The 10,663-nt window shown below is 42.6% G+C and overlaps 1 protein-coding gene across 1 annotated transcript in view; it reads left to right on the forward strand.

Annotated features, from left to right (window-relative positions):
• Positions 1-10,663, forward strand: part of PCOLCE2 (procollagen C-endopeptidase enhancer 2) — a 112,054-nt gene that overhangs the window by 75,218 nt on the left and 26,173 nt on the right. The window contains exons 3-5 of the mRNA XM_019503071.1: positions 2,980-3,235; positions 5,316-5,440; positions 9,027-9,163. Coding sequence (XP_019358616.1) covers positions 2,980-3,235; positions 5,316-5,440; positions 9,027-9,163 — 518 coding nt within the window. The remainder of the gene's footprint in view (positions 1-2,979; positions 3,236-5,315; positions 5,441-9,026; positions 9,164-10,663) is intronic.

A 10,663-nucleotide genomic window follows, 5' to 3' on the forward strand; every position in this document is an offset into this window, starting at 1 on the left:
TTCCTCCCCAGGTGCATCACCTTGCACTTGTCTGTGTTGAAACCCATCCTATTCTCATTCGCCCACCCTTGTAACCTGTCTAGGTCAGATTGTAGCCTGTTGCTTCCTTTTAGTGTGTCCACGTCCCACCACATCTTAGTGTCATCAGCAAATTTGAACAGGGTGCTTTTTACCCCATCGTCCAAATCACTGATGAAGATGTTGAACAGTGCGGGCCTGAGGACCGAGCCCTGCGGAACCCCACTGCCCATGTCCTTCCAGGTTGAGAAGGACCCATCCACTACCACCCTCTGGGTGCGGCCCTCCAACCAGTTGGCGACCTGTTTGAAATACTAGAATAAAAATATGGTCCTACCACATAAGCAGAAAGTTAGAGACTAATCATTTAAGACATTTTCTTAAATACGTACAATATTTAATGATTGTTTTCCTTAGTATTTTTTTTACTTATTTTTAAGTTAGTAGCCCAGAAAAAAAAAGTTACGACTCCTTTGGTTCAGTGACACTGATCTCAGCAGCTTGAGGTTTTAAAATGTTTTAATCAATAGCATTTTAAGTTTTTAATTAAATATTTTTAAATAATTAATTTTATTCTAATACAGTTAAAAAGATGACACATATAAACAAGGACAAATTATAGTTCTAGTAATCATCAGTACTTTAAAAATGTGTTATCTATACTATTTTCCCTATATTACATCTTTTACAAAATGATTTACAATAGCTGTGTTTCTGTGCTTCATGCTGATTAAACAGACCTAAGGATTTCTCTCAAATAGCACTACCAATGTTTGGTCACATTACCTTGTCTTGGCTTCTAGCTTTGTTTTGTTTTTTCTAATATGTGTAGTTGGCATATTTCGGTTTTCCTGGTGAGCCTGGATGAATCCCATAGGTTTTGATGGAGTGGCAGTTGTACTCAATTGAGAAAGTGTTAAGGAAGTGGGCTAGGAGATCTTTTACCTCTTCAGTGACTATTTCAAATCAAACAAGGTCCTTCGACTTATTCCCACTTCCCAACTTTGGAGGCACTGCTGCTGCTGCCTGTATTGACCCCTCCCGTGTTTAGAGAGATGAATTTAATCCCTACGGCACATTGTAATTTACATGGCACTTCTCTCAATAATTTAGATTCATAGAATAAACATGTTACTGGCAGTTGTATTTAAGCACTTATTTCAGTTGGTAAATCCCAAACTGTCTTAATTTTAAAATAAGTCACTTAAGGAGAGAGAGACTTAAAGAGCTTTTTTTAATGTGGACTCTGAATTTACCATGAGGCCAGGGCCCAGGGCAGAGCCACGATCCACCGCCTGTATGTCCCTTATGCACCAGTTCTGTGGGCAGGGGAGTAGATTGCAGCTCTGCCCCGGGCCCTGCCCAACAATTCTGATTGAGGCCCCAGCCCTGCAAGTGGGGAATGGCATCCCACTCCTGGATGCCATTCCCCACCTGCTCACAGCCCCATCCCACAGTTAAGTGCACCCTGCCCATGTGGGTCCTGGGCTGGACTCCATGGAGACCCCAGGATCACTGGGTGGTGACAGAATGGGGCTGGGGCCCAGGGCAGAGTCATGATCTGCTCCTGGCGTGCCCATGCCCATGGAACTGGTGCCTGTCACAGGGACACGCAGGAAGCAAATTGCAGCTTGGCCTCGGCCCTGTGCTGTCATGGCCCTGTGATCCTGATCCTGGCCCCAGCCATACCTGCCCATCCTGCTTCTGAATGCTGTTCCCCATGGCCCCATCCCATTTGCCTGGCCAAGTACAGGACAGCCACTTAGGGAGTTTGGTGAGCTATTGGGTGGGGGGGGTGGGGAAGAGTGCTGACCTGGTTTGCAACAGCTTATTAAACTCCCTAAGTGGCACCCCCAGCCCAAGTAATTGCCCACCCCTGACCAAGATGCTTAAGAACAATTCTATTCTACCCTGTTCAGATTTTGAAACTCTGTTATTGCATCTACTTTTTTAATACCCAATCATCTCACCTTTAAGACTGGTCACAGAAAGGCAGGCCAGAGGAAGAAGACCCATTCATCTTTTTCATTAACAACTTCAGGGACTCAAGCTGGGTGGACTAGAATGCATGTCAGTGCCTAAGGCCACTTACTTCCTTAATAGATGGAATAGAATTTGGCCCTTAATTTTCTCTATCCAGAAACCTTCTGTATTTAACAAAAAAGTTAGGACAGCAAAATGTTAATGTTAGGATCCAGTAAGTGTCCAGGCACAGATTACCTTTATTATCAACTCTCCCCCTCTCCCCTCCCCATTTTTTTCTTAAAAAAAAAATCAGCAACACATGCTAATGGATTATTCAAACTCTCCACCTGGTTTGTAGATTTATACATTCTTTATCTATACAAATGTTTCCGTTGTATCTGTGAAGCAAGTTAGAGTCAATCTAGTAGTTTGTTGGGCAGTTTTAGCCTTAAATCTTCCATTTTTTTCTTTTTTAAATTAGTATTGTGTGTATTTCTATTAAAAGTGAGCAGCAAGTATTAAATCCTCTAAAATGAATGACTTAATATAAAGCTATGAATTTGAGGTCTAACCAGGGGAACAAAGGGCAGTTAACAGTTTCTTGTTATGTGAGCTAAATTTAAATTGTTTGGTTGAAGTTAAAAAATGGCACTCACCTTATCTAGGTAGAGTTACCATAAAAGGACATGTTTGAGCATAATGTAAGTCTGAAGCCAAGATGGGATCTGATGGGAACACAATAGTAATCCACATTTGTCAAGGTACCACTTTGGACAGAATGTTCTTTAGCAGGATGAAATATTGGCAAGTGAAAAAGATTAAACTTATTACTTTAATTATTTGTCCAAAAGGGTAAAAAAAACCCTTAATTTGGGACATGGATAAGAAGAAGAGTTTGACAGGTGAATGAGGAGAGGGATTTGAAAATAGATGCACAAGTAACCAGAACAAATGATTGTTATAGATTTTTAAGATACATTACTCTTTCCCCTATAGGTCCCTGAAGGAAAGGTGGTAGTTCTTTCTTTTAGGTACATCGACTTGGAAAGTGACAATCTGTGCAGATATGACTTTGTAGATGTGTATAACGGCCATGCCAATGGACAGCGTCTTGGCAGGTTCTGTGGTACTTTCAAACCAGGTGCTCTTGTTGCCAGTGGCAATAAGATGTTGGTGCAAATGATTTCAGATGCCAATACAGCTGGAAATGGATTCATTGCCATGTTTTCTGCAGCAGAACCACATGAAAGAGGTAATTTATAGCTATATACATTTTAAAGACCACACAGAGCTACATTAATGTTTAAAACTGTGAGGGCAGAAGTACTGTATTTGTTTATCAGAATTAGATTTGCCCATGTTTTGGAGGATAAATAGCATATCCTTGGCACAGAAATAAAGGTCTCACTTATTATAGACAAGGATTACATACGTAAGTGATTAAATTTAATTATTTTGGGTGTAGGAATAGTATGCCCTGGACTAGTCTGAGTGAAAATAGGGGGGAAATGTTTCTAAGAAAAAAGGGTTCTAAGAAGTATCAGTTTAGATATAATCCTGGTGCATTCCCCCCACCCCAAAAACAAACAAACAAACCAAACAAAACAAAACAACAACCCAACACCACCAAAACAAACAAAAAAACGAAACAAAAAACCCCTATTTCTCCTGGGGTAGAAGGGTGTAGGTGTATAGGGTTTTATAATACACCAGCAGCTCCCATATAAGTCCTTATTCCTCTTTTAACCTGTTCTAATTTGATTTTTTTTTAACCCATTGAAGGCTAAATGGTTGCAATTTTGTTTCCATTTATCATGCACACAGACAGTTAGCAGGAAGCAGAAATCCTTTTGCTTTGTGTTGTTTGTAGAGCTGTATACCTAGAGTGACAAAAACAAAGAAACACCCATTTTTTTAAGATAGGCTCCTGTGCACCCCCTGCAAAAGGGGTGGCACCCGTGGCTGGTTGCCACTCACCACCCCACTGCTGACACTGCCAGTAGCATCTGCAGGTGGGCAGCAATCCCCACTGGCCACTGCTGCTGGCAGTGCCTGAGGGTGGCTGCCGACCCGATTGATGCTCGCCGCTCCCCACCCCCGCTGCCGACAGTGCCAGCAGCATCTGCGGGAGCTCTGTGCTCACCTCCGCCGTGCTCCTGGCGCCGCGCTCCTGCTGCCACCAGCATAGCCGTGCCCCCCCCAGCTGCTGGGGGCACATGCCATTCATGAAGAGTTCCTTAGCTCTTCTTCCCTCTTTGTTTACCAAGAAAATATATTTCCAGACTACACATGAAAACTAGACTGAGGGAGAAAACAAGAAATCAAACCTATTCATCTAATACTAACATGAAGTTTGCAGAAAAATGACAGTGTAGGATATGTAGTCTCTCAAAAGTAGACAGACAAGACAGGCTTAGGGATTAATGGTTTCCAAATCAGTCATTTGCAATGACTTGCTCCATTGACAGAAAACCCTAAATACAGTGGAACTACCAGGATTATGCTGAATAAGATAGGAAGACTACAGAGGTGGTCTTTCACTTTATGATGTGTTACTCTGATGAAGCATGAAGTAGCCTTTTGCTATCCAAACTCCCTTGTCTAGGAGAGAAAGCATCAGGGTATGCATCATGACCACAACTCCAGAGGCTTCTGAAAGAGCTGTCACTGGGCACATCTACATGTGTCTCTTAAGTAGGCTTAACCCAAAATCACCATTTTTTAAGACACATTAAGGGTGCGTGTCTACACGTGCACACCCTTAATGCACCTTAAAAATGGTGATTTAAGGTTATGTGAGCCTAAATTTGATACCTGCATAAAGCAGGTATCAAATATAGGTTTGAATAGCTAAGTGGCATTAGCATGTGTAGATGCACTAATGTGTATTAACACAATGTGCACCAATGGATAGACACCGTGGTAATGCACATTAACGCGTCTGCATGTGCGATAATGCCACTTAGCTATTTGTGCCTAAATTTAACGCACCTTAATGTGCATTAGCACATCCACATGTAAACCCATGCCTAAATCACCTTAATATGCCTTAAACAAAGGTGCATTAAGTTTAGGTGTGTGTATATACACATGTAGACACCCACCGAGTGCTCTTCTGATGCTCGCTGCCTCAGGAGAACCTTTTGCTTGACACACACAGAGGGATAACCAAGAACTGTGAGTATTCTCTAGGTCCTAGCAGAGAACCCCTCCGCATAAAAGTTTGGTTACTAAGGATGTACATAAGAGCTGGGGACTTGGCCCTAGGGAAACAGTTGTATAAAATGTGTTACATACCTTTCCTGTACTGTTGGTCTGTTTTATATTATTAGGGGACCAGTACTGTGGGGGACGACTAGACAAGCCTTCTGGGTCTTTTCAAACTCCGAACTGGCCTGATCGAGATTATCCAGCAGGAGTGACTTGCTCTTGGCATATTGTAGCCCCAAAGAATCAGGTGAGTTGCATTCAAAGATACCAAATTACCTGGAAATATTCACGTGTTTTCAGAGAGTGCATTTCCATTCATATGCACTTTTTCTTCATGTGTTGTACAGTTTTCCTGCATGTTTCACTGTTCTGTTCTTCTTCTGACATTATTTTCAGCTTTTTCCATTTCTTATTGTGTACTTCCTCTAACTCAGAATGTTATTTCCCCATATGATACTTTCTATAACTTTTGGGCATCCAGTCAGACTTTTAGAAGTGGTTTTGGAAGGGTATTTTTGTTAATGAACAGATACCTAATGGTATTTAGATTAAAGTTTTTAGTATAAGTGATCTGTTTAAGAAGAACACCATCTTGAAGTTTGACCAAATGTGTAGGGTCTGTGGTGTATTCTTTATCAAAACATCCATGCAGAATTTTTAAATGTCCATTAAAAAGCACAGACATAATTTTAATAATCACCTTGCTTGTCTGCATGTAATGTGCACTGGAATTTGTCATGCTTAGGAGTTTCCACCATAAATTTCAAACGGAGTATGATTTAATAGTCTGAAGTTTCCATCATATGCTTGGAAAAATCCATGAGCTGCCCTCATGGTATGCCTTGCCACTGTATTAGTGGCTTTATTAGGACCCAAGCTGCTTTTGACTGATTTGGGATTTGTCTCTGTCACCCCATGCTACTCATGAAACACATCATGTCTTGTTGTGTTGGGTGGGTCTCAGTTTAGCTTCATCTTTTTGTTGTTGCCCAGGTTTCTGCTCCAGAAACTGTATCATGGCAGGAAGTACACAATGATTGAATAACTTTATCTTCAAGCAGGTTTGGTACGTTGCTTTTCATAACTATGTTCAGCTTTCTAAATTCTTTTTATGTGGCACTCTGACTTTCTTCTTAAATCCCCTGCTCATGCCTGTAATCCTCCAGATGAAAAGGCTTTCCCAGATAAATGTATTCTTTAGATCTTTAATTCATTTCCATTTATCAAGGTGTTTTTCTGGATCTTAAGACAGTATAGCAGCTTAGTGTTTCCTGCATTTATCAATACACAAGTCATTTCACAATCCTGTGGCTAGGCAGTGATTATTAACAATGGGAATGGTAAATGGCAAATTACATTGGTTCTTCCTACATATCTTCATGCATGCCTGAAAACTTTTACCAAGCCTGTAGCGAAGATTTGGGACAGGATTGTGTTAGCCTGAAAAATGTAATAGTTATCTTTTGTACTTTTGAGATCTGCTGTTCATAAATGGTTTTAAGCCTCTGCTCAACATACTGCAATGAAGCTTCTGACAGAACAGCAAAAGTTTTGAGTTACTCAGGGGCTCTTGAGCAGACTATTGAGTCAAGTTTTTAGTTTTATTTTTGTTTAAACATTAAGGGGCAGAATCCTGTTTCACTATACATGCCCAAATGGCAGTTTTCCAGCCATGTAGCTGCCATTTTTAGTACTTAATCACAGTTTGTGATCCTGTTCTGCATGCAGAGTGGATGTGTAAGAGTGGAAACAGGCGTAGTCCTTTGTTGTCTTTTTGCCACCAGTAGCAAAAGTAAATAGATGCCCACAGACAACAAATGTGGTCCCAATAAAAGGTGCTAATAATTTGTGCCACTTTATTGCAACAGATGTCTGTTTGCCTTATGGTGGGAGAGCATAGGCAACCCAGAGCTGCCTGCATCCCAGGCAGGCACCCTTTAGGCTTGAGGGGCTGCGGTCCTGTGCACCCCAGGAATTGCCATGCAGGATCAGGTCTCTCAATCCTTGGAAGCACCTGCCCAGCTTTCCCCACTTCAGAGAGACACCTCCAGGAATTTCTGTGATGGGTCCCTGGATGTGAGGAACACCGACTTTCCCCACTTCCACAGATACACCCTGGAGATTGCTGGGGGAATGTTTCTGGTAGTGGAAACATGTTGCCTATTGTCCCACAAGATCAGTGGGTGATGTATGTTTCGCCTAGTGAAGTGGATCAGTTGTGCTGGGGCACATTTTTGCACAGATGTCACCAAATGAAGTGAATCAGCTATTTCTAGCATATCCATAGGAACAACAAAAATGTGTTTTTGTTTAGATGTGTTTTTATTAGGGGAAAAAAAAAGATTAAGTAGTAAGAAAACCTGGTTCTACCAAACTATGCGTGCTCAGTAGGTTGTGCTCTGGCTGAGCAGGCACATGACTTCATATGCATACACCTCAGCATAAGTTTTGGGAAAAACCAGGAGGAAGACCCTCCCACATTTTAGTCGCAATATTTGAGTGGTTAGGGCATTTATCCAGGAATCGGGAAACCCGGCCCTCTGAGTTTCCCAGCACAGTGCCATAACTGCTAGGCACCAAATTAGAGATTAGCCAGTTCCTTTTCCAGCCCTCCTCTTGAAGCATCACCACACATTTAATATTCATTGGGTTAAGCACAGTAGAGAAGTTTCTACCCCATTGGGAACTAGGGTCTGCTCCCTACCAGTGCAGCGTCCATCTCACTGAGCCACACACCTTTCAGCTTGTTTGTTTCCTACTGACCCCACATATTCACCATTTTGGCTTCCAGCTTCAAAAAGGAGAAAGTTAATGGTCCCTTAGGTGGAGACAAGCACCCATGAAAAGAAACAAAAGTATTCTACTGATAATGTGTGCATTCCTTCATAAAATGTTAGAGATTTGGCACACTGGTCTCATTTGGTACTGTTTGAAAAAAGATGGGTTTGTATGATCAACTTGAATATCCCATCCTCTAAAATTCAGGTACATAGAAAAAAATGGAGGACTGTTAAAATTAAATTTAAGAACCAAATACTGTCTTGTATTTATCACTATAATGTATAACTTTTTAAAAACTTCATAAGTGTTTTGCTTTTCTATCTCCATTTCAATTCCAAAGGCTTATAGTGACCAGATTCTAAAGTAAACAGTTTTCACTGGCAAATAATGCCTTATATTATTTTACATTGACCTTTTCCCTTCTTGTCAAGTCCTATTTTCTTACTGTTTAATCATTTTTTTAACAATAACATTTTTGTTGTTCCCATTCTCTATTTTCATTATCTTAGAAGCTCACAGCAGTTGCAGTTATTAATTGCTGGTCATTTTTAAATTCTGCTGAAAGCAGTGGAAAAAGACTGTTGACTTTGAGCTGAATTGGACCTCCTTACTTTTTCTTTTAAGCATATAAGCATGCAAGTAAATGACACTGAAAATTCTTGATCCTGTTATTTGAAATATAGTCCCAGCTTGAAGTTGTGTTTACTTTGGAGGCATGCATGACAAGTGCAAGACCGAAACACTGGATGTTAAGTTTTTATCCAATCTCTTACAGATTCTACATCAAGTAAGATCATTATTTGAAAACGCTTTCATAAACACATAACTAGTATATTTCATTTAATTGCATGTTTTTGTCTACAAAATAAATTTATACTATATTTTGAAGATCTCTTCTTATTCAGGCAAACAGTTAAGTGATTAAGGAATTTTCCTTTACTGAAGGCAAAATGAATGAAATAATCCTTAATTATGAAATGATGTTACTTAGCATATTGAACACTAATAAACCTATATAAAACTTTAATTAGATACTTATGCTTTTTCTGCAGGTGATAGAGTTAAAATTTGAGAAGTTTGATGTGGAGAGAGATAATTACTGCAGATATGACTTTGTGGCAGTATTTAATGGTGAGGAAATCAACGATGCTAAAAGAATTGGGAAATATTGTGGAGACAGTCCACCAGCGTGAGTAAATTATTGGATTATTGACAGGGAAACAACTGTATGTCCTTTTGTTAACTCCCTACTATACTTTTCTTTTGAGACTATTTTCTACATCAAATTGATATGATTGGCATAATTTATTGTCTTAGGTGCTCTGCAAATAGTCTGTTGGAAGTTAGTTTTTGAGATGCCTATATTATGGGAAAATAACTAGACCCCAAACTTACCACTGCCCAGCATTACTTCTGCACTCTACTTTTTGACACAGAAACCATGAAGCTGGGGCAGGCTAATTAGCACAACACTATGAGTTATAGTGCCAGTTAGGAGGGCTGTGCAAAACTTCAGTAGCTGATTCAGTTTGGAGGAGATTCGGCCCAATTCGGGGACTGAATCTCCGAATCTGAATCGAATTGGGAAACCAAGTAAAAGCTCTGAATCTATTCGAAGCAAAAACTTTGGAAAAGATTCAGCTGATTTGGCCATAGACTAACAGCTGCCTCCAGCTGGTAAGTCTGTTGGGGTTAGGGAAGGGGAGAGAGAAGGGGAATGGGGGAGTAAGGGATTGGGGTTGGGGCTGGGACTGAGACAAGCTGCCCAGCTCGGGTGGGGGGGCGTGCTCCTCTGAGAGGGGGCAAGGGGGTGTGGGATGTGGGTGTAGCAGCGCTGGGAGCGGGGGCTCTTCCCTGCTGCCACTTGCCCAGCTGGGGCAGGATGGGGGCACAGCTCGCTCCAAGTGGAAGGGGGCAAGTGGCAGCACGGCATAGCCCCTGCTCCCAGCGCTGCCGTACCCACATCCTGCATTTTCTGCGCCGGCTGGCAAGCAGCAACATGACCGATATGGGTGCGGTAGTGCTGGGAGCAGGGGCTATGCCCTGCTACTGCCGGGAGTGAGCCACACCTACATTGTGCCCCTCCACACCAGCTGGGCAAGCAGCAGCACGGGAGAGGACCTGCAGCTCCCCCCACTGGGGCAGAGGCAGGCACAGCCAGAGGAGCCACAGGAGAAGCCCACATGGCTGCCCTGCCTGGCCCCATCCCCCACCCAGCCAAGCCTCCCGGCACTTAAACAAACAAAAAAAAGCGCCGCACTCACTGGCTCTGGCAGCAGTGTTTGGGGCCTCTGAGGGCTCATGGCAGAGTCCCTCTGCACAACACAGGGTAGTGGGGGGCAGTGGGGATCACTCCCCCCCCCGGCACCCGCATGGCAGCTGTCGCATCGTGTAGGTGCAGCACAGCTCAGCAGGGTGCCGCGCACTGTCTGGGAGCTGGGGCAGCTCCAGCATTCAGCTGGAGCGTGGCAGTGCTCTGCCCCAGCAGCCCCAGCTCCCTGATAGTGCACGGCATCCTGCTGAGCCATGCTGCACCCGTGCCATGTGGCAGCTGCAGCACGGGTGCCAGGTGGGGGGCGATCCCCACTGCCCTGTGATCCAGAGGGGGTTCTACCACGAATGCCCAGAGGCCCCAATTACCACTCCTGTAGCCAGTGAATACAGGGCTTTTTTTTTTTTTTTTTTTTTT

Source organism: Gavialis gangeticus, unplaced genomic scaffold (assembly GCF_001723915.1).
Source record: "Gavialis gangeticus isolate Ggan-Ray unplaced genomic scaffold, GavGan_comp1, whole genome shotgun sequence".
NCBI classification, from domain to species: Eukaryota; Metazoa; Chordata; order Crocodylia; family Gavialidae; genus Gavialis; species Gavialis gangeticus.